The sequence below is a fragment of the Sordaria macrospora genome, chromosome 2 (assembly GCF_033870435.1).
Source record: "Sordaria macrospora chromosome 2, complete sequence".
NCBI classification, from domain to species: Eukaryota; Fungi; Ascomycota; class Sordariomycetes; order Sordariales; family Sordariaceae; genus Sordaria; species Sordaria macrospora.
Window position 1 is genome coordinate 709,067 of NC_089372.1, and position 27,158 is coordinate 736,224.

Genomic DNA, 27,158 nt, shown 5'->3' on the forward strand with positions numbered 1-27,158 from the left:
CGTGGAAGGGGAACATGGTTTTGTACAAAATATCACGCCGTTGAGCATCAGTCGAGCAACAAGCTAAAGGATACTCTGATAAACACCACCTCAACCTCTCTGAATTCCAAACAGACGCTATATGTACCTAATCAGTAACTCCCCTATCCCGAAAACTCGCCTGCTGAGCCGATCCAATTCCTTTCCACTAAACAACCCTAAAATTATCATGCTCGCTCTTCTCGCATCTTCATCACACCATTCCTCCTCTCCTAACATCTTCTTCTCAAACCTCCTTACACGGCCGCTTCCCTAGATCCAGAAACACCCCTTCCAAACCCCTCCGCCACCCGTCTCGCTACATCCTCACCACTCCAATACGCCCCCGTCACTGTCCCCAGCGCCACAAACGTCGCCGTATGTTCTCCCGCCATCCAGATCCCCTCCTCAGGAACACCATGTCTCATGGCCAAAATATCCTTATCCCCTTCCTTTAGCCCGACCTGGAAATTGCAATAGCTTCCGTTACCCGCTAGGTCGTCGTGCAACCAGTCGGTGGCCAAATAACCTGATGGTTGACAGTCGGGGTCGGACGGGTTGTAGGAGGGTAGGAGGGAGTAGTAGGGTTTGAAGAACTCGTAAAGGAAGGATTCCGCTTCTTGGGAGTCGTTCTTATCGGCCCCGGAGGAAAGAGAGCGGACCTTGGAGGTGACGTACTCGGACTCAGCGCCGTAGATGTAGAACAGCAGAGTCGGATGGGCGACGGACGGGTCGATGGAGCCGAGCTCGACGATCTCGTTGGTCCAGCGGGATGGGTTGGTGGAGGAGGCGTACGAGGGGGAGAGCCATTGGCAGAAACCTTTAACTGTGCGGTTGTCGTTGTTGTTTTTGGAGGGGGCGTCGGGTTCGAGCCAGAAGGCCTTTGGGAATGAAATGTAGACTTTTTCGAGACAGCCGTAGCCGATGCTTTGGATGGCGGTGGTTAAGCGGGGAGGGAGAGGCGGGTGGAAGACTTGGAGGTTTTGCTTGAGCCAGCCTAGCGGGGTGGTGAGGATAAGTTCGTCGAATTCGTAGATCTGGTTGTCGGTGGTCTTGACTTTGACGGTGTTGCTGCCTGTGTTGGCGGACTTGCCGAAGATCTCGGCGACTCTGGTTTGGAGTTTGATGTCGGCGCCACCGTCGACGACGGGGGCTACAATCTTTTCCATAATTTTTCGGTAGGTGCCGGAGCAAAAGAGGTTTTCTGGTTCTCTGTTAACATCGTCATCCAAGATTCCAGTCTGTGAAGTTCGCATACCTCCGTCCAGGCACTCCTCCAGCCAGAAAAACTTTAGGCTCTGTTTCTCAACAGGACTGCCAACGAATGCGCCCCATAGTTCCGCCATTTGCAGCACAATCTCCCTTTTCCTTGCATAGTCCGGTTCTGTCTCCGGAATCTGCCCTATCACCTTTTCCTTGAAGAAATCCAAAAGTGACCTGCTGGCATCGATCTCAGCGCTGTGCTTGTCCGAGTACTGGAACGCCTCCGCAATGATGTTCCACATTATCGTGGAAAACCTCTCGCCATCCTTCGCAGGAAGCATATGCCCGTGCTCATCAAACACTGCTGCATCGCCGTCCCAGTTGGTCGTGATGGTGCCTGTCTCTTTAGCGAGCTGGAAGATGGAGTTTTCTTTTGTTCCGTGGATCCAGTTCGCTCCCATGTCCACGAAATGCCCGTTAGGTAACTTCTCCTGGTATATCCTGCCGCCGAGACGGTCTCTTGCCTCTAGAATGGTGACTTGGAATCCGAGCTCGAGGAGATAGCCGGCGCTTCGAAGACCCGCTATGCCTGCTCCCACTATTCCAATGTGTGGTTTCTTCGTGGGGTCCATTGTGCCAGACTAGTCCAGGAATGTAAGCATATCTTGGCCTTTCCGTCTAACGGTCTAGGTGCCTTTACCTTCAAAGATGTGTTTTTGATGCCAAATCGACTTGACAACTTGTCGAAGCTGAAACTCGAGACTGTGTGCAGCCTGGATGACTTCAGATCCTGGTATATCCTCGAGGTGCTTATATGGGAAGCACTAGCAACAGACATCGAGTAAGCATCCATCTCGGTTAAGTTTGACGCAGAAAAGTGACTCCGAAACGTTGAACCAAGCGGACGTCAAATGTGATATGAGAATGGTAGGAAGTGACTAGTGTCGTTGTCAAGACTGATGGAAGAGCTGTCTTTCCAAATGGAGATAGAACGGTGGCGATAGATGTGTAAATAGTGCCCCTTTGGCGGTGTGATTTGTGACAAGCAACAAAGGAAGCGGTCAATGAGGTGATCATATAAAGAAGGGTTGCTGATTCAGAATATCAAATCCCATGCGTTGGCGAAAGAGCGACTCCATGGGAGTTTGTCAACACCAGTGATGCTGCGTTCCTTCCCCATCCCTTGGATGACTTGACCGTCCATGATGTCCAACCGGAAGACGGCAGACCATTACCAAAAGGGGTATCTTGAAACCAGCTGATAACAGCCTCGCTGAAATAGCCGAGACTTAGACAGCCTACAGCGTCATCCTGCTTGTCCCGTGTGCACTGCCCATCGGCCCTTCACGATATCACTTGGTACTGTATGCCAAATCCTGCCAGAGGGATATGGTGTTTCTTCGGACTTTGGTGACTAATCGAAGCTGATGTTTCAAGCATGTTGTGAATAGTCTATGACCAGATCGAAACTGGAACTGCTCGAAGGCGAGAGTTGGAGACGTTAAGTATGTTCGGTGTGACTAACACTTCCATGGACATGCCGTTTCAACGGGTATAGAAGAGGAGAACCTATTTGTCAAAAACTTACAAGAGTCCAAACACACTCGTTGATGATCTTGCAGCAATGACCATGGGCTCGCCCGTAAGTCAAACGCCGAAAGCTCGACAAGCTAGTAACGGTAGCTCGACGTAACTAAAAGCTCAAAATAGGTGTCCCGCAGCCCCGAGAGTTGAGAAAGCGTGCTTTGAAGCAAGGGGTAGGGCCTGGATTGTCGTAAAGAGATCCGCACCACTGGTTTTGTTTTGTTCTAGATCGTCAACTGGACGAGAGGAACTCCAAAAGTTGAAGTCCTGTTTCTTTTTGGCGAACGATGTCCTCGTAGAAGGTGGGGAATCCCATTCAATGAGGGGTTGCCTGTTACCAACAGCCAGCGGCCAACAGCCAAATCGTCGGTCTTTCCTTCGAATACAATTTTGGTGTTTATGTATTTCGACAACCCGTAGCCACACATCAAATCCAACAGTCATCTCAACATCTCAATTTCGAGACACTCTCGGCCTCTTCAAAGCATCTCCTTGCTGAACTTTGTCCAAGTCGAAAACCATAACGGACACACGACCTTTGGCAGTGGATCCAATAATGCTTGGCAAGTGTTGCCCCATGGGGCCGTGATCCACGTCTGCCAGGTGGTCATCTGTCAAACTTGGCGAGACCACCTCCCCCTCCAAAACACTCGGAGAATTCTCCTCCACGAAGAAGGCATATTGACTGTAGAATATGCCAAACTCAAGTCCAAAAACCTGGAAGCCTTGTTCTGGAAATAAAGTGTTAACAATCTTACCTCAGACAATGCCGTGGTCCTCTTCTTCAAACGGCCAGGGATACATCACATGCCGGATGCGCCTCCAACGCTGGATGCAACAAAGTTGAACAAGGAGCTGGAGAAAGACAAGAGAATCCAACCAATCATAATCAAGACATTGGAGATTGGAGACATGGCCCCGTGCTCCCCACATTCCACATACCCCACGATCCAGCAAGCCGAGGCAGACCGATAGCCTCTCGTCCTGGTCTTCTTGGAGCAACACCCGTTTTGGGCTGGGGAACCGAGAACCGAGCAAAAGGAAGATCCCGAGAGGTCGACGCCTTCGGCACACAAGAACCATTCTCAGCCACTGAGGTGTCCGAGTATCCAATGGTACCGTCCATCCAGCAGCCCCTGGTCCGCTCTCCAGGTGACGATGTTCCGCAGCCATGGTTTTGAAAATAAAAGATCCTCGGCTGCCCATCCGCGGTGTGTTGTAAAAGCCGTGCCTCTCTGTCTCTGTGTCTTGATCTTTTTTTTTACAATTATCCATCATCCATTCTCCTGCTCCTCTAGGACGACGTAGCCGAATCGTGTAATTCTTTGTTGTTTATATATATTATACCCCCCCTACACACACATTCAAAATGGCCAACGTACTAAACGTCCCCGACAAGACCTTCACCCGCGAGGAGGTCAAGAAGCACAACACCGAGGACAGCACCTGGTTCATCATCGACTCGGTCGTCTACGATGTCTCCGAGTTCCTCGACGCTCACCCCGGTGGTGAGGCCGTCCTCCGCCAGGTCGGCGGCCAGGACGCCACCTCGGCCTTCTACAACCTCCACAGGCACGAGGTGCTGATCAAGTACAACGACCTGGCCATCGGCACCATCAAGGGCGAGAAGCAGTCCATCATCACCCCCCGCCCCGGCGACCTCTCGCCCGTCCCCTACGCCGAGCCCCTCTGGCTCACTCCCCAGTTCAAGAGCCCCTACTTCAACGACAGCCACCGCAGCCTTCAGAAGGCCATCCGCAAATTCACCGATGAGGTGCTCGCCCCCGAGGCTCACGAGAAGGAGCGCACCGGCGAGCTCATCAGCCAGGACCTGATCGACAAGATGTCCAAGGCCGGCATCCTGCACATGCGCATGGGTCCCGGCAAGCACCTGCACGGCGTCAACCTGCTCAACGGCGCCGTCAAGGGTGAGGAATTCGACTACTTCCACGACATGATCATGGCTCAGGAGCAGGTCCGCGTGGCCTGCCGCGGTTTCCAGGACGGCAACATGGCCGGCATGGTCATTGGCCTGACCTGCATCCTCAACTACGGCGACAAGAACCCTGCCCTCAAGAAGCGCATCACTGAGGAGGTCTTCTCCGGCAAGAAGAAGATCTGTCTGGCCATCACCGAGGCCTTTGCCGGCTCCGACGTCGCTGGCCTCCGCACCACCGCCACCAAGACCGCCGATGGCAAGCACTACATTGTCAACGGCACCAAGAAGTGGATCACCAACGGTGTCTTCTCCGACTACTTCGTCACCGGCGTCAAGACTGAGAAGGGTCTCTCCGTGCTCCTCATCGAGCGCGGCGAGGGCGTCGAGACCAAGCCCATCAAGACCTCGTACTCGCCCGCCGCCGGCACCACCTACATCACCTTCGACAACGTCAAGGTGCCCGTTGAGAACCTGCTCGGCGAGGAGAACAAGGGTATCTATGTCATTCTCTCCAACTTCAACCACGAGCGCTGGATGATGGCCTGCGCCACTATCCGCTACATGCGCCTCGTCGTCGAGGAGTCCCTCAAGTGGGCTCACCAGCGTCTTGTCTTTGGCAAGCGTCTCATCGACCAGCCTGTCATTCGCCAGAAGTTGGCCAAGATGATTGCCCTTTGCGAGGCTCACCAGTCCTGGCTCGAGACCATCACGTAAGCAGCTCCCTAGATCAATTCTCCCCCTTCCGAGTTCGTCTAACTAACATTCCCTCCAGCTACCAAATGAACCACATGCCCTACTCCGAGCAAGCCAAGCATCTCGGCGGCCCCATCGCCCTTCTCAAGATGTCTTGCACGCGCGCCGCCCACGAGATCGCCGACGAGTCCGTCCAGATCTGGGGTGGTCGTGGCTTGACCCAGACCGGCATGGGTCGCGTCATTGAGAACTTCAACCGCGGCTACAAGTTCGATGCCATCCTTGGTGGTGCTGAGGAGGTCCTTGGTGACCTTGGTGTCAGGCAGGCTATGAAGTACATGCCCAAGGCTGTCTTGTAAACGGTCTAAAGAGAGGGAAAGAAAGTAAAAAGGGGAAAACAGAACAGGTTATGATGGCGCCGAAACCGTGAATGGACGGTGGGCGGTGTTGACGATGTAGAACTATTGCATGAATAGCGTTCCAATTCTGTTGTTTTCACTACCATCATGACTTTCTGTGGATACTCTTGGTCGTGTAGCTGGTCTGCTCCTGTGTCTGGCTTCTACTCTGGACCTTGTCTCAGGTATACTCGTCAGGTCTTCATAGTATTCTGTGTCGCCTTCAATGTGAACTTGATATCTGGCACAGGTCGGATCCAGTTGAGACCGACGTACCGACCAAGTCAACGGCTCTCGAGAGCGAACAACTGGTAGGCCAAAAGGCAAGGTTGTTGACCTCTTCTTCTGATATCACCATTCCTGTCAAGCATCGGATTTTTACCAGCAGTCACATCACACAAGGCAGAGGAACTAAAGTTTGTTTGTTCATCGATGCATTACGCTCGCATCGCACACCACGGCCTTTCGGCGCTTTTTATTCGTTGACCTAGAGTCCCCATACGTTTTTGCTTTCCCGTCAGATCTCGGATAATTATGATGTCCTCATGCCCGTTCAAAGTATGAAGATAGTTCCCTTCCCATTCAAGTTCCATATGTGAAAAAAACAGAAACCCGCAAGATGTTGTCGTGCAATGGCCCCGCCCCTGTTGCACAAGCCCTTTTTGTCGTAAGAAAGACCCATACGGTATGGTTGGTTGAAGAGGTAACCCCTGGCCGTCCAGACGCCAATTTTGGTGAAAAGACCTTTTTTGCTTTCCCAATTTCCCCAGTGGTTGTCGGATCATCATGATGTTTTGTGTCGCGTAAAATGCAAAGGTTGAAGAATTAAGAAAAGTGTAAGAGACCCGCCGGGAAAAAAAGTCCCAAACAGCGGATATCCAGATGACCAGTAAACACCAGCAGAACGACCCCGTGGACAGAAAGTCCCCCAGAAAGGCAACGCAAAAACGCAGCACCATGTCATCACCCCCAGTAAAAGCCGTCTATCACCGGTCTTGCTTGCTTCATCTCGGTGGTGAGAAGTGAGCAAGGTCAGGACCGATTAGACAGCAGATGAGCGAGGCCGCCAAAGGTAGTTGGTGTTACCTGGCGAGTAGGGCGCATTTAAGCGCTGGGGCACTGGGACTGGACGTGGCCAGGCTGCTGGCACTTGTAGCAGATCTTCTCGCCGGAGCCGGAGTCCTTGGGGCAGTCGCCTATTGAGACATGATTAGCTGTGTGCAGGATCAATGTAGACATAAGAAAACTTACGAGAGAAGTGGCCAGACTCGCCGCAGTTGTAGCACTTGGAGCCGTTCACGCAGTCGCGGGACATGTGGCCGATGCCACCGCAAGAGTAGCAGGTCTTAGCGGGGCCGCCGAAGCCACCACCGTAGCCGGAGTTCTGGAAGCCGCCGCCATAAGCAGCACCGCCCTTGGAGCAGTTGCGGGCAATGTGGCCGACCTCGCCGCACTTGTAGCACTCAGCGCCGGAGGACTGGCCACCCTGGCCACCGGACTGGGAGCAGTCACGGCTGATGTGGCCGGTCTGGCCGCAACGGTAGCAGGTGCGGGCGTTGTCCTTGGGGCCCTCGGGGCAGTCACGGCCTGCATGATGTTGTCAGCAAGACATTCAGAGGCACACGTTTTTGGAGCGAGGACTTACTCATGTGACCCTCGTTGCCGCAGTTGTAGCACTTGGCAGCGCCCTTGTTGGGGCAGTCACGGGCCTATTGATATCCAGTCAGCATGATGACCAAACACACAACTTGTATACCTCTCCGATGTTTTCGCCCGTCCGCCATTCAGGGTGTATTTCTCTTTCTCTCTCGCCGAATATTTCGCATACCTGGTGAGTGGTCTGGCCGCCTAATGTCTTTCATGTCAGATGTCTCTCCCCTCACTCTCAAGATGTTTGTTGTTGATATGGCAATGTGTGGGTAATGGTTCATTCAGGTGCCTGTAGGGGCCAAACGGTTTAGAACTTGTTCGCCTTCTGGTACAACAGCTCTCGCTCAACCGACGAACAGATCTCGAACTCGTAAAGATGTTCTGCCCTGTCCAAGCATGGCAACCCATAGCGCAACAGTATCAAGGCTGCGGCGGTACACGGGACCTAGGACCAAGGTCCGGACCCGACGCCAGCGCGCAGCACAATGATGCTAAGCTTCCTTGTGTATAACCGTGTGTATGTAGCATCCGGGGACGCAGGATCGAAGTGTAAAAGGGATTGCAGTGACGCAACGCTTTGTGAAAACCGAGCACGGGCGACAGCTATGTGTCACGCCGGCGAAGCAAACGAAAGCTAGGGCGCAGAGATTGTATTGGCGAACTCACAAGTGAAGCAGGCACGGGCCTGGGGAGCAGCGAAGGAGTCCATTTTTGATGTTGGTTGGGGGGGTATATCGAAAGGTTCGAAGTTGGGTATTGAAAGTCTGTCGAGACGAAGTTGTTGATGGGTCAGTAAAGGGAGAGGTGTAGGTGGCAATTAAAGTTTCCAATGTATGGGTGGGAATTTTGTCTTGGATTGGAGGGCTTGCTTTGACGTGCAAAAATGGAAAAAAGGTGGGGGGAGTCTTGGTGTGGGGTTTATCGCAGCACTTTATCGGGGACCCGTACAGTTTATTCGGATAAGCCTGGGGCGATAAGGTACCTTGGAAAGAATGGGCTGATGATCTTGGTGTCGGGATACAGCAAAGTGAGAAATAGCTGAAAGAGATCTTACCGGAAAAAAGAGGACTGGAGTCGAAGATGCTGTTACTGTAGAGAAAAAGTGATGTTGCGGTAGGAAAGAAAGCAGCAGGACGGGCAGGAAGGACAGATAAATAGCAGTTGTCGGCTGGTTCAGAGGCAGGCAAAACTCAACGAGGCGGGGAGCTAGCAGAGCGGGTGGTCTGGGTTCCTGTTTCCCTCCTGTTGAAATTTTCTGGAAGGACACTTTGTGTGGGGAGGGGACCCCTGCCCTGCGACCTGACCCTGCCTGCCTTGGCCATTCACCGGTTTTGGTAGGTCGGCGCAGGGCCGTGATCCAACTCTCAACTTCCATTCACTTGACTGTTCTGAATGAACCGGCAACCACTGCCATATGCCAATCTTTGCTGCGTGGTTCTTGCCTCTTTGAGGGGCTGTATGGATGGCAACATTTAAGTGAGGAGTCGTGCCGAACAGGTTTGAGTTTACGAGGCCCGTCTCTCTTCTGGTAGGCCTGTTGCCATCTGTCTAACTCGACGAGTTCACGGTCTACATAGAGGTAGGTACCTACTACCTGTGGCAGTGTTGTATCAAAGAGCCAATGCGATTCCATTCTGGTAGGAGTGAAGGGAGGACCTGATGGGAATTCGATCACGGCGGTATCTGTCCTTTTTCTAGTTCCAGACTCCGACTTGCACTTCAAATATCGACAATAACCTTCGTCCAATTTAACAAGGGGGGATTACAAACTGCAGGTGCTCGGTCGTATGCAGGTTCGTGACATCTCACAAAGGCCAGGGGGAAGGTACACTCTGTCCTCGACCACAAACACTGCGTTCCTCCTGACTTGTGGAATTATGGTTGTTCCCCTCTTTCCCGTCCCGTCCCCTCCACCGTTTCAAGGTCACAATCGACGATACATTCGCGTCATGAAGACCAGGTACGTGGTGGTCCGAGGAACAAGAGAAGGGGAAGAGAGCCGAGAGTCATCGCGGTACCTACATGCCCCTGCGCCGGTGTGGTCCAGCTCACAACCCAGCATTCCTTTTGATCAATAGTGCCGAACTCAAGCAGATGTGTGTCTCTCAAAAGATGGAGACCGGTGCTTACTTGAGGCTGGGAACGAGGTTCAGCACGAAGTGAAAGTCAATTGACTTCTTCCAGTAACAAGAAGCACCCAATACGGCCGTGATACGTGTTTCTGGCTACCTGCAGTCGACACAACGGTGATCAGGGATGTCGGCGAGAGAATGCGGTCTTGAAAGAGTAAAAACGAGGAGGGGCTTCACTTGATCTTCCCCTCTCAAGTCTCAATAGTCGTTTTTTTTTAATCCGAGGGTGAGCTTAGCTTGGCCGATCTACGCCACGTGCTACGGTCGTCCTGTCTTGCAGATAAGATCCAAATGCCATGCCCTACGCGGCGCATGGCGGACGACCAGATTCGAAGCAAGAAGAGATGAAATCCCAAATCTCTATCAAAACTTTTATGATATCAGATGGGATGGAATCACTTCGGCAGGCTTGAAGCCTCAACGAACACCCCTGTATAACACCAACTCGAAGAGCAGGAGCAAACGTGGTACGTAATGACCTTCGACAAACTCGAAGCGGAGACTGTGAGAGTCGCCTGGGTCGAATCCCTGTGCGATTCTTCAGATTCTCGCTGGAAGTCATGTTCCCGAACCTGAAGATTCTTCGTGAAGAAATCAGTTTGCTGACTCGAGATGTGGTGAGATGAACCTAAGCATTTTCCACCTAGGTATGTACTCCATTTAGTCAAGGGGTCCAGGAGAAAAATGGCTGGCATCCAGACATCATCATCATCATCATGATGCGAACCATCCATCCCCGCGTGGAGCAGAAACTCGGCGGAGATGCTCCGGGTTCGTTCATTGCCGCCATGGGACTACGAGAACAGCATGTCACACAACGATATGTCCAAATGCTTTTTAAAGAGTCTGCAACGTTAGTTCTGATTCCTAGTTTGTAAAAGATAGGCCATTTCAAGAAGCTTACCCCCAACCTTTTTTGCCCTTTCGCCATGACGTTCCTGGCCTCTGAAGTCGGATTTCGAACTCGAAAATGATGTCCGCAGTTCGAGAAAGGTTGTGCCCCACACCTGTCAGGGGCATGCCCCACTCCTCCGGAATTTAGAGTGGGGCTCAAGGCATGACCCCACTACAAGACACAGCTAGCTTGCACGTGATGTGGCGCTCAAGCTCGTTGCTGCCTGCCCAGTGTTTACCCCTTTTGGTCTAGACCAAGAAAGGTACATTCGCCCTTACATGCGCCTCCAACATTCGTGACCTGACGTCGACGATTTCAATGGAAATCATGTCAACAACACTCTCGCGCGGCTGATTTTTTGTTGTTGATTTCTTTCAAGTTAATATTTGCTGTTCTTTGCTTTAGTGCCCACCGATCAAAATATTCGATACTGGCCACAATGACCTTTTGGGACCAGAAAGGTCGTGCCGCGATCCTCGCCGCGGTAGAAGCCGCTTGTGATACGGTTGGAAAGGATCTCGACGCAGGTAGGATATCCAAAATCTTGCTACAAGATTGAACTTGTCAAAGACTTTTATTCGGCTTTATTCACGCATCGACTAACCCGCTTCTAGAAACCCGCGAAAAAGATGCGTCCTCTGCCGCAGAGAGGGAGGCGCTAGTCGCCAAAGTCGAGCAACTAGAGAAGATGAACCAGGCGTTAATGAAAAACCTGGAAGAGCTCATCAAGAAAGTCAATCCAATCTCGTCTTCCACCACTTCAAGGGCAACTACTACCAGCGACCAAGATGCTCCGGCATCGTCAGACACTCTTTTGGAGGTACCACAACAATCGACAGGTGCAACGTCGCGTTCAATCCTGGGAGAAATCTCGCCTAACACGGTTACTGGGACGACACGCACTACTGTTAAGAATCTTGATGCGGAAACGGAAAAGGACAAAAAGTTGGTGGCTCTCAAGAAGCTCTGCAAATCATTGCAAGCAAAATATGATTCGAGAGGGGAGGCCGCACGACAAATTATTGATCAGCGAGATAAATGGATAAAATACGCTGAATATCTGGAAAGGAAGGTGGCGAGGCTGAAGGAAGCCAACCAACAATGGGCGGCTGGGCATCCTCCGCCTCCTGTTGCAGTACCGGACGAGCTGCCGACCCTACCAACGGAAACGGGTGCAGCACAAGAAGTGGAAATTAAGGAAGAGCCATATTCAGATGGACCTGTTGTAATTTCCGAGAGACGTGTCCGAAAGAGGAGGAATAGCGACACCGAAGCAAGATCTAACCCCCACAGAATCAAGAGAGAGAGCTCAGATCGTGTGATAACAAGCGTGGTACCCGCCTTCATTCCAGAAGAGACTATCGACCTCAACGAAACAACATTTGTCATGCCAACGCCGAAGAAGCGTAGACATTGGGACCCGCCTCAACCACCAGCCAACGATGCCGCGGAAGAGACAACAATTAACCGGCCAGCTCTCGCAACAAGTAAAGACAAAGACAAAACCACTTCCAACACCCCCAAACCAGCGGCACGGTCAGAGTTCAGACTTGGCCATGTCCTAGCTGATGTCGCGGAAGACAGCCCCGAGCCTCCTGATCTCCAAAAAGAACAAGGCAAAGGTGGACCGTCCGACTCGACCACACCAAAGCCTGGAAGGTTACAAAGCCTTCTCAATACCAACACGCCGCTACAGCGCGAGCAGCCTCTCCACACGCCGGCTAGGGTTCCGGCGGTCGGACCAGGCAGCCACAGCGCCCCAAACTTGCGGCGTGCTCGAGATATGGCAAAGTCGACTCCGCTTCGAGAACGACCAGTTACTGAGTTGAGACTAGAAGACTTCAAGGTCAACCCAAAGGCGAACAACGGCTACACCCATGCTTTTGATGAGGTCGTGCGTGGCAGAGCAGAACGTGCCAAGCTCGAGGGCTGCACCGATCCAAACTGCTGTGGTAGGACTGCCCGTGTTTTGGCGGAGAGTGAGCTCACTTCAGGTGGCTCAGCTCATCTGCTGAAACAGGAAAACATCGCGTTGATGGAAGACTATTTGGGGACAGAGAGCTACCGTCTGGGGACTATGACGATGGATGAGAAGAAGGAGATCTGGTTGAAGGCCAAGACCATCGCTGTGGCCAACAGCTTTGGGAGACACAGACACCAATTCGAACGGACACGTTCACCTCCGGGTTATTGGGACCCGGACTTCCCTGGCACACAAGAAGAGCAGGAACGGAGAGAAGAGGCAAACAGGCGAGAGAGGGAGACGGTAGAGAAGAGATGGCGTGAGGCCATGCGAGGCAATGGGAGGTGGCTGTTCAGGGATGAATAAATGGTGATCCGGGTTCATCACGGTGTTGTGAGGACATATGATCTCCTGAACATGTAGAAACCGGTACATATTATTCATGGCAGATATCATATATACCTGGAAGCGCAAAATTCTTACAACCTTGGAAGTCATGAACCAACGCCAAGACTCTGTTAGTTGTTACCGGTAGATGCCCTCTTGAGAAGACACATTAGTGGAGTGAAGAGACCTACTTCCGCTAATCACCTTCTTTTCACCACTTGAGTCTCATTATAGTGGAATCTTGTCTAATTCGGTCTTCGTCTTGTCCATGTACAGACATATTATCTCACGGTATAGGTCAGTACGCTGAACGCCTACATCATGCTTTGAACAGGCGTACATGTACATTACGTACTCAGAATTGCTTAGCACAGTCAGATAGTTCACAGGAGTAGTCAAGATAAAACCGTGCTTCTCTTTAGATTGATTGTTTACTCTCTTATTTTTTCATACTTTTGAGTGTCTCGAGTCAACAAGAGCGTCATCGCTGCTTGGATCTTATATCGGATATGGTCCGAGCGTTGTTGCTCCACTATCGTGGTGTTTCGCCTGCCACTAGAGCTTCCAACTGTCCGCGGGGTCATGGCTCCTGTTGGCGGGATGCACTCGCTACAGTAAACACCTAACCGATGGTGGTGTACTGAGAAACGGCGGACAGGAACAAGTGGAAGTCATTAGAAGGGACGGGAGCAAGTTTCAGCAACAAGAGAAAGAGTTAAGAGCCAGAAGGAACCAAGGGCACAAGTTGATTCCTTCCTCCGTTGATCGGAAGGCAGAACCAACCTGACGCAGTCAAGGGAGAGAGGTTGCCGTTTGCTTGCCGCCACCATCACCGCCGCCGCCGCCGCCTTCCCTCTACCGGCCAGCTCCACGTCCAAGAGCGCCTGCCACTCACACAGCGGGCCAGGTCCAGGCTGTGGCCCAGCCCACCTTCTGTCACACTGTTTCTGACTTTCTCTGTTCAACCTTCCGTCGTCTCTCACCTTCCATCTTGTAAACTTTTTTGTGGTGACGGCACCCAACGCCGAAACATCACCGCTGCTTATTATTTTTGCTTTGTGGTGAAAATACTTCCATCTGCCTCCAAGACGTGACGCATCTCCAACCCACCTTCACCCAATTCTTCGGGAACAGCACAGGACAGACAGGACGCCCCTCCCTGCTTCCACTTTGCTGCGTCCCGTTGGCTCCAGTTGCAGGGCTAGCTGCTACTTCACTACTTGTACCTTGCCGTTCGAACCAACACACCCACGGGTACCAATTGTCAACCCACTCACTCGCTGGGAGTCGCTTCCATTCCTGCCGCTACAACACACCCACCACAACCAGAACCCATCCACACCCACACCACCTCAATACCTGAGAGGCTGGGCTACTGCTACCTTGCCTTGCCTTGCCTAACCTTCCCCTCCAAAAACATATCTTACCGGCCGGGACCTTGTCAACGCCGCGCCGTCACCAACCCAATCCTCGACACCTCCCGTCAGTTTGCAGCGAGTGCAAGCAGGACTGGAGATTATAGGCGGCACCTTTGACGCCTCCAGTCGTTTGCCAGCAAAAGAAGCGGACGCCCGCAGAGGACCGAAATCCTCAAGCTAGGCGCCTCCGTTCCCCTCGAGTCCCAAACCCCCGGGACCCCGATATTCGCATCGCCGAGTCACGATCGTCATCACCGAATCCGGCCACCACGACCGGCGGCAACCCAAGCTCTCTCCTCCCGCAACCTCGCAACCCCGCGTCCGAAGCTGATTCGGCATCTCGCAACCCGCCTCATTGGGCGCCAGCACATTCCGACTCGCTGCGGTGGCCTCACGCCGGTGAGCAGCTACCGCGCCGCCACATCTCCCAAGCCGGCATGATGAACAGCACCGGGCATCTGCCGGCTGGGCAGCCAATGCAGGGTAATGCCGATATGGGAATTCCCAGGATGAATGGAGGAGGCCCCGGTGGCCAGGGCCATCTCGGTCAGGGCCACGGTCCCCGTCGCGGACGGCCTCACCACAACCACTACAATCCTGGCGCCCACCACCACCACCACCATGGGCAGTATCACCAGCCTCATGTCGCGCACCAACCCATGTATGCCGCCAACTACATGCCACAGCCTTACGGCGTTCCTCCTGGCTACTATGCCCCTCCTGCCTACCAGAACGCCGCGACCATGAGCCACTATGGCATGCCTCAGTACGCGCCGCCCGCCGCCAACTACGCTCGATCGCCCCCGGCCATGCAGCACTACATGCCCATGGTCCCCCAGAACCCCTACGCTCGACCGGCTCCTCCTCAGTCCCCCATCGTTTCAACCCCCTACCAGGCTCCTCCCATGCCTGCGCCAGCGCTCGTTCCTGTTCCTGCCCCCCATACGCCCTCGTCGACACACTCTCACGTCGTCCCGACCCCTATGACTCCGCCGGTTCAGCAGATGCCACCAATTGTTCCTCCCCAGGCACAGATTCGGTCACAGCCGCAAGTTCAGGTTCAGCCCGAGCCCGAGGTCAAGATCCAGCAAGAGGTTGTGGAGGAGCCGGTGGTTGAGGAGGCCAAGCAGCCTGTGCAGGTTGAGGTCGCATACTCGCACTTCGCTTCGCCCCAAAAGTCTGACAAGCCGCCGTTCTCTCTCCCTTGGTTATCGCATCCGGATTCTCCGTTCCCAGCTCGCACAAAGCTTAGAAGGCGCCGGCAAGCTCCTTCTGCTGCCTCGGAAAATGTCAGCTTTCCCACAGCTCCTGGTCAACAACCCGCCTCTGAGGCTACCCCGGCTGCTCCGGCGGAAAATATCACGGAAAACGTCCAGGAAGAGGCTTCTGTTCCTACCCCCAAGGGCACGCCTAAGCTCGAAGTTCTTCCTTCCCGGTCTGAGACTCCTTCGACCCAAGAGCTTCCTTCTGTGAACACCCCGTCGACTTCGCCAACCAGCTCCGTCCCATCCCAGCGGTTCCAGGTTTCTGAGTCCATCACAACCTCTCCGTCTAAGCCTGCGAAGCAAGTTGCTCGTGTTCCCGTTCCCGCTGTCCCTGCTCTCCCCGTGGTTCCTGTTTTGCCAAAGCCTGCTGCTCCCAAGGAGAAGCCTGCGACTAGCGAGGAGAAGCCGTCTGCTGAGGTCAAGCCTGCTGGTCCCGCCCCTACTACTGAGCAAACCCCTGAGATTGCTGCTAAGGATGAAATTGCTTCGACTCCCGATGCTTTGGCTCCGGCTGCTGAGGCTGCTCCTGCTTCTGCTCCCGCGCCCGCGCCTGCTAAGCCTAAGTCTTGGGCCAACTTGTTCACCAAGCCTGTCGCCCCCGTTAACACTGCTGTCGCTGCCGCCTCTGCAGCTTCCGCTGCCCAGGCCACTGTCAACGGCAATGCCACCGCGGATGTTTCAGGAGCCGCTGCTGGAGTTGCTCCCAGCTTTGCTCAGTCGAAGGCGAACTCTATGGCTGAAGCTGTTCAGACATACCGGGTCGGGACCGCCGAGAAGATTGCTTTTTTGGAGCCCCGCGGCCTTGTCAACACTGGTAACATGTGCTATATGAACTCTGTAAGTCGCTCCATTTTCTCTTCAGGCTTCAAGGAGTGATCTAATACTGTTTGCAGATTCTTCAAGTTTTGGTTAACTGCATTCCTTTCTACGACTTCTTGGATCAAGTAAGCAAGAAGGCTGTCCACAGCTTCAACAGCGAGACTCCTCTCCTCGATGCCATGATCATGTTCATGCGCGAGTTCAAGGTGATCGATTCTGCTGTGTCTATCGACCAGCTCAAGAGGCGCCTGAAGAGCGAGGAACTTGAGCAGTACGGTGAAGCCTTTACCCCCGAGTTTGTCTATGACGCCATCAGAAAGCTCCCTCGTTTCGCCAGCATGCGCCGCGGTCATCAACAAGATGCTGAGGAGTTCCTCGGTTTCCTTCTTGAAGGTCTCCACGATGAGTGCACTCATGTCATGCGTACTCTCCCGGTTTCTACTACCTCTACTGCGCCCAACTCGTCCTTGCCCTCGCCCACGACTTCCAACGCTGGCGATGACTGGCTCGAGGTTGGACCCCGTCAAAAGGCTGCAATTACTCGCACTTCCGGTTATTCCTCTTCGATCTCCCCCATCACTAGAATCTTCGGTGGTCAACTCCGCTCTGAGCTTCGCATCCCTGGCCTCAAGAGCTCCGTTACTCTGGAGCCCTATCAGCCTCTTCAGCTCGATATTGGTGCTCCCGAGGTTCGCAACATTGTTGATGCCTTGAGGGGTCTTACTCGCCCCGAGACGATCCACGGAGATTTCAATTCGCCCCATGGTAAGGACGCAAAGGCTACCAAGCAGGTGTTCATTGAGTCTCTTCCTCCGGTCCTCATTCTACATCTCAAACGCTTCCAGTTCGATGCTGAAGGCCATGGTACCATCAAGATTTGGAAGAAGGTCGGATATCCCTTGGAGCTCGAAATCCCTCGCGAGGTCGTCTCCCGCCAGAAGCGCAACACTATCCATGCCGATAATGCCGATCTCCTCAAGTATCGTCTCATCACGGTTGTCTATCATCACGGAAAGAATGCCAGCGGCGGACACTATACTGTTGATGTTCGTCGCCAGGACGGCCGTGAATGGGTTCGCATTGATGACACTGTCATTCGCCGTGTTCGCCCTGAGGACGTTGCTGAGGCTGGCGCTGAGGAAAAGCCTTCCAAGGGCGCCGGTGGTGATCGCAAGGAGAACGGCAGCTCAGCAGCCAGCAACCGGTTCGGCGCCATGACCGAGGATGATACTGGTGATGACGAGGGTTGGAAGCAGGCTACTGCTAACGGCAAGAAGTGGAGCAGCGTCGTCAACGGTGCCAGTCTTGCTGCTCCTAGCGGCAGCGGCAGCTTGAAGGCTGCCTCCAAGCAACATAATGATAGCTTCAAGGACAACAAGGTCGCTTACCTGTTGTTCTACCAGCGTATCTGAAACGTTTCACGGAATAGAGTTTGCGGAGGGGTTGCATAGCCATGCTTGGAATCGGCTCAGCGATCTCTCCCACCATGTTACGCTTTGGGAGATACCAACATCTCGGCGTACAAAAGCAAATGGGGACGGACGCGTTATGAAGGTGACGATGTTCAAGAACGTTACAACAACTACGAAAAACTGAGAGAGATGAACGACGGTGGCACAGCAGGCCACATCCAAGTCGGCGTATGGGCGCCAATGTTCCAAAGACATTGTTTCAACGGTTAGGCAGGATTGAACAATTGTCTCGAGCCAGGGGTATCCGGTACACCACATGCCTGGATCCCCGTCCGTGGTCGTCATGACTGCCACCCATGAGGATACAACCGCCTAAGGCAGCTGGGTGGGCGGTACCACACAAATAGACCGGGAACACTCCGGGTCGTCTTGATGAGTTGATGATTTAAGACGAGACGAAGCTTCTCTCATACTATTACATCATTCAGCACTGCCTATCTACCACCTCGTTTTACCCGACTACATCGAATCAAACTTACACCACTAAATCACGATTCCACCAACACCTCTATACACCATACCTCACTGATATCTGGAACCTACCCCTCACACGAAGGTCTTAGCCTCATCCGCATTCCGAATCCTCGAGGGAACTGCTGGATAAGATGTGGACAACTGAGGCTACCCTTTCACATCTAACAATGCCACGATCGCCATGAAATAAATCTCTGGTGATGATCATGGAGGCTTGGGAGATGATATCTAATTGAGATGCTCTTTTGGGAGGAAGAGGGCGAAAGGGGGAGCTCAAAGCTAGAAAAGGCGAAGTGCGATGAGAGCTGCAGGGAGGGAGATCTGAGAGCGTTTGGGGCATTATGTTATGGAGGGTAAAAGAGCGAAATGATGATGGATGGTTTAATGGTATGAGGAGAGGAGGAAGGAAAGATCTTGGTTCGTGGCTGGGGAAAAGATTGGTGGGCTGAGAGGTGAATTGGGTGATACCTACTTAGACAAAATAAACCAAAACTTGAAAAGGAGAAGACTAAAACGACAGTCAAAGCGATGAGGAGCAAAGCGGTTATGTGTATAAGAGGATGAGTGTCAAGGTGGTGTATAAACTACGTTAGAAGTGTAAAATTTATATATTACTTCTGCTCTGAGCTAGTTGCTCTGGATGGTTTTGGACATTTGTAGTTCTTCAAGTTATGGTCATAAGATCCGTAACATACGACCATATAGATCTGGTAAATCAGTAGTAAAAAATATCAACATATGCATCTGACGATTATCATCTCGCAAGGGCGTAATATTCGAAGTAATGAGTGACAGGAGCTGCCTACTGGCACCGACATGATTGTGTCTAGACCAACACCCACGGTTGTGTAGAAGTCCCACCCAGAGCTAGCTGCCTGTGGAATCTCAAGAATGCATAGATGCTGCGCCAGAAAGCCCTTGTTTGAACCTACTCCTTTGACCCTTTCATCGCGTCTCATCCCATCTTCCCAGCCACTAGGGGTATATAATACGCACTGCTGACACCGTCTTCCATGGTCCGCTAGCACACCCGGGAGTAATGCGAAAGAGCTCTTCGTGAGCTGTTACCAAGTAAGCTGGGTGTCGCCGGTTCGAGTCCGGTACGGGTCAACACTTTTTTTTCTACCACTTCAAAGCTTTCCTCCTTTTTCGTTTTGGATTGCGGAAGTATTTTGTTGACAATGGTTTGGGGCATGGAAACTAGAGCAATCTAACTAAGATGTTCCCTGCAGTGATCATGAGTGAAAACAGACCGACTACAACAATAATGAGTTCCGATCTTCACAGATCCGCAAAGGATGCGTTGCGGGAGCATAAGTCAAGCGAACAGCCAAAATTCCTCTTCATTCAATAATCTAATCTCATACACCGCATTCACATCATTAAGATCATCACAACTTAGCCTTCGCCTCCTTCCCAGCACTATAATCCGGCTTCACCGCAATCCGCGGGTGATCCCCCGCCAGCTTCAACCCCGTCACGCCTTCCAGCTCATCAACCGCCTCAAACGCCTTTCCCAGGCCAACCTTGATGGTCCTAAACCCAGTCTTCTTCGCCGCCTTCAGATTCTCCCCAATATCATCCAAAAACACCACATCCTCCGCCCTCACCCCCTCTCCCCAACCGCCCCTCTTGCCCCTTTCCGAGTCCGCATTCGCCCGCGCAAACTCATCCACCTTCTCCAGCGCCAGCTGGTAAATCCTCGGATCCGGCTTCCTGAGCCCGACATGCGCGGACGAAACAAACACGTCAAACAGCTGCCTGAGCGGATCGCTAAAGAAGTCTTTCTCCGCCCACTTATGGCCCTCCGGCCAAATGACAGTGTTACTCAGCGCCGCGACGACGAAGCGTCCATCCTCTTTCAGCTTCTTCAGGGTGGGGAACATCCAAGGGTCTGGGGAGCGGGCGTGCTCCATCATGTCGTGAAACAGCCACTCGCCGTCGATCTGGGGGATCGGAGGCACAGGTGAGCCGGGGGGAGGGAAGTGAGAGGGGTTGGCGGCTTGTTGCGAGCGGTAGAAGGATTCCCAGAGGGATTGGTTGTGTAAGTCTCGCGTGAAACCGGCGAAGAAGGAGGCGTCCATGGGGATGGACCCGGTTTCTAGGCGGTGCCAGAAGCCGTGGGGGGCGGAGCGCGAGATGGAATGGTTGATCCAACCTGGGGGGATGGAGTGGCGGAGTTCGTAGTTGAGGATGGATTGGAAGGGGGAGACGACCTGGATTGTGTTAGTCTTTGGTTCTGCGACATCTTGTAATGAGGGGTGGAAGTTAAGTAGTGATGTGTATGAAGGGGTGAAGTTGTGATGTTGACTTACACAGACGCCGCCAATGTCAAAGAGGATGACTTTGGGCTTGGGGGACCCGAACCCCTTCCCTTTGAGATCTGTTGGTGCCATGCTGTCGATGGCTTCTATGATGTATTCAGCGGGAAACTCGTCAGGAAGCATCACAAGTATAAAATCACGGGACTTTCGTGGTATAAAAATGTTTAGATTCATCTGTCAACATTGGACCTCCGCATATTGACACTAGGAATTGATGACTGAAGTCAATGATGAACCTCGGTTCGGGATAGTGATAACCAGAGGTCGACGGCTACGGAAGCCCGAGGCCATAAAGGTTCACCACTAGCAGGCGGGTATCCACAATTGCCTGCCGCGTGCATGCCACAACTCTTGGCGCTCGTCGCCCACCGTGGCACTCTATCCATGTCGAGGTGAACGGGTCGTCGCCAACCTGAGTTGACAACCCAGCGGCCAGCCGACCAATCAGGCGCGCTCTTGCATTTAGGGCTGTGGGGTTGTAGTGCGAAATTCCTGCCCACCAAAGTTTGCTCGCGATCTTGAAATTTCCCTTCTGACAACCCAGCCCGTCTCAAGACCGTTTGTTGAGTGCACCCAGCAAAAGTAGTCAAAATGGTAAGTTGACGAAACCTACGGCGTGCGTCGCGGCCGCTCAGCAATGAGCGAGATCAGCGACTGCGTTCAAACCACCATCACCACCACCATTCCAGAGGGCAAATCGGGGGAAAAAAACAAGGAGAGAAAGAGTCAACGCAAGATGCTTCGGACTGGAGGAATATTCTGAAGCGATAATTGCTGACTCGGGAATTTTTTGATTGTCAGGCCTTCCACAAGCTTGTCAAGAACAGCGCGTACTACAGGTAAGCAGACATTCTCTAACAAGGAAGTCAAGAAGGAACGTGGTGTTCGCTAACATTCCATTCGCCAAACAGTCGCTTCCAGACTAAGTACAAGCGCAGAAGAGAGGGCAAGACCGACTACTATGCCCGCAAGCGCCTCATCACCCAGGCCAAGAACAAGTACAATGCTCCCAAGTACCGCCTGGTCGTCCGCTTCACCAACCGCGACATCATCCTCCAGGTTGTGAGCTCCGAGATCACCGGCGACAAGGTCTTTGCCTCCGCCTACTCCCACGAGCTCAAGGCCTACGGCATTGAGAACGGTCTCACCAACTGGGCCGCTGCCTACGCCACTGGTCTCCTCCTCGCTCGCCGTGTCCTCAAGAAGCTCGGCCTCGACGAGACCTTCAAGGGTGTTGAGGAGGCTGATGGTGAGTACAAGCTCACCGAGGCCGCCGAGACCGACGATGGCGAGCGCCGCCCCTTCAAGTGCTTCCTTGATGTCGGTCTTGCCCGCACCTCCACCGGTGCCCGTGTCTTCGGTGCCATGAAGGGTGCCTCCGACGGCGGTATCTGCATCCCCCACTCCGAGAACCGTTTCCCCGGCTTCGATATGGAGTCCGAGGAGCTCGATGCCGAGACCCTCAAGAAGTACATCTTCGGCGGTCACGTCGCTGAGTACATGGAGACCCTCGCCGACGACGATGAGGAGCGCTACAAGTCCCAGTTCAACCGCTACATCGAGAACGATGTTGAGGCTGACGGTCTTGAGGACCTCTACGCCGAGGCCCACGCCGCCATCCGCGAGGACCCCTTCAAGAAGGCCGAGTCTGATGCTCCCAAGAAGACCAAGGAGGAGTGGAAGGCCGAGTCCCTCAAGTACAGGAAGACCAAGCTCACCCGCGAGCAGCGCGCCGCTGGTGTCCAGGAGCGCATTGCCGCTCTCCTCCAGGAGTAAATTGGAGGTTGTTTTGGTCTTTGCTAGGGGTTGAACGTCATTTTGGGAGGATAAAACGGGTTCTGTTCATTCAATGCGCATGGGTGCGAAATCATCTGGGTTGTGGGAACATTGACATCGTCTCTCAAAGGGGTTCAATTAAAAGCCAACAATCAACTTTCTTCTGTCTTGAGCAAAAGCATGTGCCACGGCGTTCTTCACAAGTGATACCACAAATCGTATTCTGATCTTTCTTTCCACCATGAGAACCGACACTGTCTGTCTAGTTTCCCTTGTAATTTACATAACTGTTGCGAACTCAAAGCCGCTACAGAGGAAGGGCAGGCACAATCTGATGAAACACGATTCATGTTAGTCGGCTAGGTATCCTCCAATTTCCACCGCCAAGCAATGCCATTTGCTTTAAGGACGAAGATCGACTTAAAATCTCACGAGTCGTTGGCCGCTACTGTGCGCTATATTGTTTCGTGGTAACCTCGTAGGGGGAAGCTAACCATAGGAAACCAAGACAACAACCGCGAAATACCGAGACAGATGCGGGGGATCAGCAGCTAGGTTTGCAAACTTTTTTCACGGTGAAGCATGCCCAGCGCAATGGTTCATGATGGATGGATCACACTCGAGTAGGTAGCTCGATCAGGTGTCAGGGAGTTGGCAGTTAACAACTACTTGTAACGAACAGGAGGGTAGACAACGGAATAGGTAATAACAGCGAGAACGTTGCCCTTAAGCCCTTGCTTACAGATACCCGTGCGAGATCGTGCCGTTGGTGATGAGTGGTTACAGATGTGGTGATAGGTGAACGGTCATCTTGTGGTTGTCATTGGTGAGCACTTAACGGTCAGCTGGTGGTGTGGTGTGGTGAGGTTGTGCTATCGAACACTTGGACTGGTGATCCAGGGATGGGAAAGTTAAACCGGCGAAGGTAACCGGCGCGAGCAGCAATGAAAGGCTACACTCGGTTTCCCATTTATCCCATTACCCATATCGGGATGATCATCAACGAAAGTCTCAGCTGCTGGAAAAGTAAAGTGCATCTGCCATGACAGGCTCACAGGTTACGGATAGGTGGCTAGAGTGGCTCAGGTGGCCGTCTGAGATGAGACAGACACCAGACAGCATCGTTAGAGCCGAAGATGCTTTCTAACTAGTGTTGAAGATCTGATCTGATGTCAAGGGATGTTGAAGTCAGATAGCGTCTTAGCATCTTTAGCATCTAAAGAATCTGCATTCTGGCTAAATCCTCTTCCGGTAAATGGTCGACCAGTCGGTCGCCAGGAGGCAGTTTGTTAGTTTGCTAGCGTTGTGAACTCTCAAGAGGTTCGGAGTTTTGTCAAAGCCCTTTCAGCCTCTTTTAACCTCTATGTTGACGATATGATGGTTTTGTAGGATTTTGAATGAAAGTTGTCTGCTACGCAGTAGATTATTCAGTATTAGGCATCACCATTTGACCGTTTGTGACGGGATGTTGTAGTGTAGATATGCCGCCGATGTGTAATCCAGTGATTCTCTGCTGTGTACTGTAGTTACGATGCGTCATGAGGTCATATCCCCAATATTTGAGAAATCATCAGGAACATTTTCAGGGTTAGTGGCGGGACGAAGCGCATCACGGTCCTAACGGTAGCCAAGAAGTGTGAATTCGCCCCTTGGAAATGTCGTCGATATGCTCGATTTTGTCAATGAAGACCATGGCGACGGGCAAGTCTAGCAAGGTCAAGATTGGGGGTATTCCTGGCTCTACTGGCTTCAGGAATGTAGCGTCCGGCTGTCTGGGTCTAGACCCCAGAGCTCGCTAGGTCGCCATTGGGTTTAGGAATGGGAATGTTCACATGGTCATGATGCACCTTCCTGGTGTTGGTGGGCAGGGAGGGCTAGAAATTTCTAGCTGTTCTTGTCCTCGAAATCTTGTCCGGATCTTACCCCTGAGATGCCCGTCAGGCTCGTGGGAGTGGGAGTTGCATCTGGAATTAGGGGCGTGCTCGCCAGTCCAGGAACCGCGATGAAGGAATCAGTGACGAAGTACAAACGAGCATATCATCCCACAAATTTGATGAAGTCACTTTTCTCATTTCACCAGGGAACTTGTGCTTTTCCCTCTCTCGAGGAGTCGTACATGGTCCGTGAGTTTTTGGGAAAGTGATGGGCGTTCGTTCGGCTGTCGTTCATTTTACTTTGATTTTTGGTAGTCGTCTCGTTATCAAGATTGGGCCGAAGTTTGGCCCTGACTTGCCTGACATCACAATTCCCCAGAAAACAAAAAGCCGGACCCCTGAATTCTGGCTGTCAGGGCTATTAAGATGGGATCTTGTGGGATGCCAGCCGGGCCAGCAGGGACGGGAGACAGGTGCCAGGAGACAGGTGCCAGGAGACAGGTGCCAGGAGGGGTTGTGAACTTGTGATGAACCGTCATGCTCCCACTCGCTCCCACTCGCTCTCCCCAATTTACTGGATGATGACATGATGCCACTGTAGAATTGTAGCACTGTAGCACTGTAGTGTACATAGACATTGTCGACATCAACCTCGCCAGGCTCGCGTGACAGGGCAAGACAAGACATGGTTATCGGTTTGGTTTGGTTTGGTTCGGTTACAGCAACACAGGGCAAGTGAAAATGATGTTTTCAGTCTCACGAGATGAGATATTGGATATCGAGAGAAGTGAGAGGTGAGATCTGACAGATGAAGAAACAGAACTCCGTACTCCGCAAGATGTTGCTTTCTGTTGGTGGCTCTCTCTCAGTGCCGGTGCACTACTTTTGACGTAATGAACCACGCCAGTGGTAGTCGATAGTGCTGTTGGTTCTGTAGGATGCCAAGATGGTGGTGTTACCAGAGGATCCTCATGGTACGATTAGTGTCCCTTGCCCGCAAGCCCGAGGTTGTGGTTTGTGGTGATGAAAACGCGAACTCGAAGAGAAGTGGAAGTAAAAGTGGTGATCTGCGTCTCCATGCGTCCATTCCCATCTGGGAGGGTGTCTCCGATGTTTTAGGGGGTGGAGGACGGGGAGGGGCGGAGGGCTGCTCGCGAAGGGTGCTCGGGGTGGTCCGTGTTCCGTGGTTCGTGAGACGGGAAGTGGTGAAGTGGGAAGTATTTCGAGTCGTTCGTCGTCGCGGGCGCGGGCAATGACGGAGAAGTAAAGTTGATGCCAAGACCAAAGCCAATGGGAACATTCCTGTCTGCCTGGCCTCGCTGGCCTTGTTGAATGGCCGAGCACGTTGGCGGCTGCCCGAACGGCGTCACAACCCGCGCGAAAAGTGTCACATATCAAAAGCGAGCGAAGTGAAGGCGAAAAAAGGCCGGAGGCCGAGTCGCGATGCCATGTTGCTGGAACTTGGAAACATATGGGTTTTGATATCCGCTTTGGATGTACGCTTTCTGTCACTTGCAGCAACAGACAATTGTTGCCGTCTGCCTGGCTGTTGTCAGTTTTGAGTTTCCGCTGGCCCCTTTCTTATCTTTCTCCATCATTACTCGTCGGTTAGGTGCACGCACAGGCCACCTCTGGGCGCCTCGTGGGGCCTCCCTTTGGAGGCTCGCCTACCAGCCAGCCAACCGACTCTCCTTGTCCCTCTGAAAATCGGATTTTTTACTTATAATGCGCAAGGTCTGTAACAGTATAGGGTCTTCAAATAACAACAATATTATTAGTTTTTACTACAACCAACTGTGAATGATATTAATTTATTCTTCTAGTTGAACTCTATCTTTTATATATATTTTTATTATATTTATGTCACAGGTTGACATTGGCTATATAGTGTGTATTCCGAGTTCTGCCTTGCAAGCAGAACATCGTCCTATCTTTTGTAGGTTTGGCCGTCTGAGCATGTGCATCCCAGCCTGTCATAGTATGTTCTGCTTAAATGGTGTGTTCGATTCCCGACCGTGGCAATTTCGAGGGCGATTTTGGGATACTCTTGTCGGCGCTTAGTCGAGCACAGCTCCTAAGAATGCAATGACAATTGAGGACCATGTATGCAAATCGAAGAGTACCGAAATGCCACGTATCGGCCCATTGGAAAATGTCCAACTTAGCGGGAAGTTGAATTTTCAGGTAGTGCTATATAAGCTGTCGCATTGCGATAAATCCTCCGCGACATTGTCGCCCTCGGAAATGGGGCCGGGGCCGGGGCCTTATCTTGAAGATTATTGAAAGATAACTTCGCTTTAAGGGGAGGTAGTGTCACAGGTTGACATTGGCTATAGTATGCATTTTAAGTTCTGTCTTGCAAGCAGAACATCGTCCTATCTTTTGTAGGTTTAGCTGTCTGGGCATATGCACCCTAGCCTGTCATAGTTCAATTAGCTTTCTATACTACAAAATAGTACAAGGCAGTTACAAAACACAATACTAGCCACACGTTAACAATTATATAGCAGTCTATGACAGGCTGGGGTGCATATGCCCAGACGGCCAAACTTACAAAAGATAAGATAATGTTCTGCTTACAAGGCAGAACTCGGAATGCACACTATATAGCCAATGTCAACCTGTGACACAGTCTGCGTTATAGACTCTCTTCTTCTCTTAGTAATCAATAACAACCACATTATTACGAGCTTTTTAGTAACAAAGTCTTTACCTTTTACAATGGGCCACCTAAACTTCAAACTACCACAATAACCTATTGTCATAGAGCTAGTGCCTATGGCTAAAATGCCTATCAATCTTGCTAGGCGAGTGCTCTACTCTCGCGGCAGGCAACGTTGGCCTATGCGTGCGCACGTCTCTTCTTTAGAGCAG

General features: G+C 52.3%; 7 protein-coding genes across 7 annotated transcripts; 4 read left to right on the forward strand and 3 right to left on the reverse strand.

Annotated features, from left to right (window-relative positions):
* Positions 1-107: 107 nt before the first annotated feature.
* Positions 108-3,043, reverse strand: SMAC4_05552 (uncharacterized protein). The gene is made up of 4 exons (XM_024655726.2): positions 2,810-3,043; positions 1,922-2,045; positions 1,277-1,862; positions 108-1,222 (listed from the first exon to the last, which is right to left on the reverse strand). The coding sequence occupies exons 1-4, from the start codon at positions 2,851-2,853 to the stop codon at positions 276-278; spliced, it is 1,701 nt and encodes a 566-aa protein (XP_024511567.2). The 5' UTR covers positions 2,854-3,043; the 3' UTR covers positions 108-275.
* Positions 3,044-3,567: 524 nt separating this feature from the next.
* On the forward strand, positions 3,568-6,247 carry SMAC4_05553 (uncharacterized protein). The gene is made up of 2 exons (XM_003349221.2): positions 3,568-5,454; positions 5,517-6,247. Exons 1-2 carry the CDS (start codon positions 4,175-4,177, stop codon positions 5,794-5,796), a joined length of 1,560 nt encoding a protein of 519 aa, XP_003349269.1. The 5' UTR covers positions 3,568-4,174; the 3' UTR covers positions 5,797-6,247.
* A 15-nt stretch (positions 6,248-6,262) lies between these two features.
* SMAC4_05554 (uncharacterized protein) lies at positions 6,263-8,603 on the reverse strand. The gene is made up of 6 exons (XM_003349222.2): positions 8,540-8,603; positions 8,152-8,249; positions 7,664-7,683; positions 7,481-7,544; positions 7,087-7,422; positions 6,263-7,031 (listed from the first exon to the last, which is right to left on the reverse strand). The coding sequence occupies exons 2-6, from the start codon at positions 8,192-8,194 to the stop codon at positions 6,940-6,942; spliced, it is 555 nt and encodes a 184-aa protein (XP_003349270.1). The 5' UTR covers positions 8,195-8,249; positions 8,540-8,603; the 3' UTR covers positions 6,263-6,939.
* Positions 8,604-10,791: 2,188 nt separating this feature from the next.
* SMAC4_05555 (uncharacterized protein) lies at positions 10,792-12,967 on the forward strand. Its single transcript, XM_024655727.2, has 2 exons — positions 10,792-11,039; positions 11,127-12,967. The coding sequence occupies exons 1-2, from the start codon at positions 10,952-10,954 to the stop codon at positions 12,839-12,841; spliced, it is 1,803 nt and encodes a 600-aa protein (XP_024511568.2). The 5' UTR covers positions 10,792-10,951; the 3' UTR covers positions 12,842-12,967.
* Positions 12,968-14,352: 1,385 nt separating this feature from the next.
* On the forward strand, positions 14,353-19,054 carry SMAC4_12609 (uncharacterized protein). Its single transcript, XM_003349224.2, has 2 exons — positions 14,353-16,382; positions 16,439-19,054. The coding sequence occupies exons 1-2, from the start codon at positions 14,718-14,720 to the stop codon at positions 17,774-17,776; spliced, it is 3,003 nt and encodes a 1,000-aa protein (XP_003349272.1). The 5' UTR covers positions 14,353-14,717; the 3' UTR covers positions 17,777-19,054.
* A 497-nt stretch (positions 19,055-19,551) lies between these two features.
* On the reverse strand, positions 19,552-20,881 carry SMAC4_05556 (uncharacterized protein). Its single transcript, XM_003349225.3, has 2 exons — positions 20,626-20,881; positions 19,552-20,526 (listed from the first exon to the last, which is right to left on the reverse strand). Exons 1-2 carry the CDS (start codon positions 20,806-20,808, stop codon positions 19,702-19,704), a joined length of 1,008 nt encoding a protein of 335 aa, XP_003349273.2. The 5' UTR covers positions 20,809-20,881; the 3' UTR covers positions 19,552-19,701.
* A 181-nt stretch (positions 20,882-21,062) lies between these two features.
* SMAC4_05557 (60S ribosomal protein uL18) lies at positions 21,063-23,618 on the forward strand. Its single transcript, XM_003349226.2, has 3 exons — positions 21,063-21,292; positions 21,436-21,473; positions 21,546-23,618. The coding sequence occupies exons 1-3, from the start codon at positions 21,272-21,274 to the stop codon at positions 22,408-22,410; spliced, it is 924 nt and encodes a 307-aa protein (XP_003349274.1). The 5' UTR covers positions 21,063-21,271; the 3' UTR covers positions 22,411-23,618.
* Positions 23,619-27,158: the final 3,540 nt, after the last annotated feature.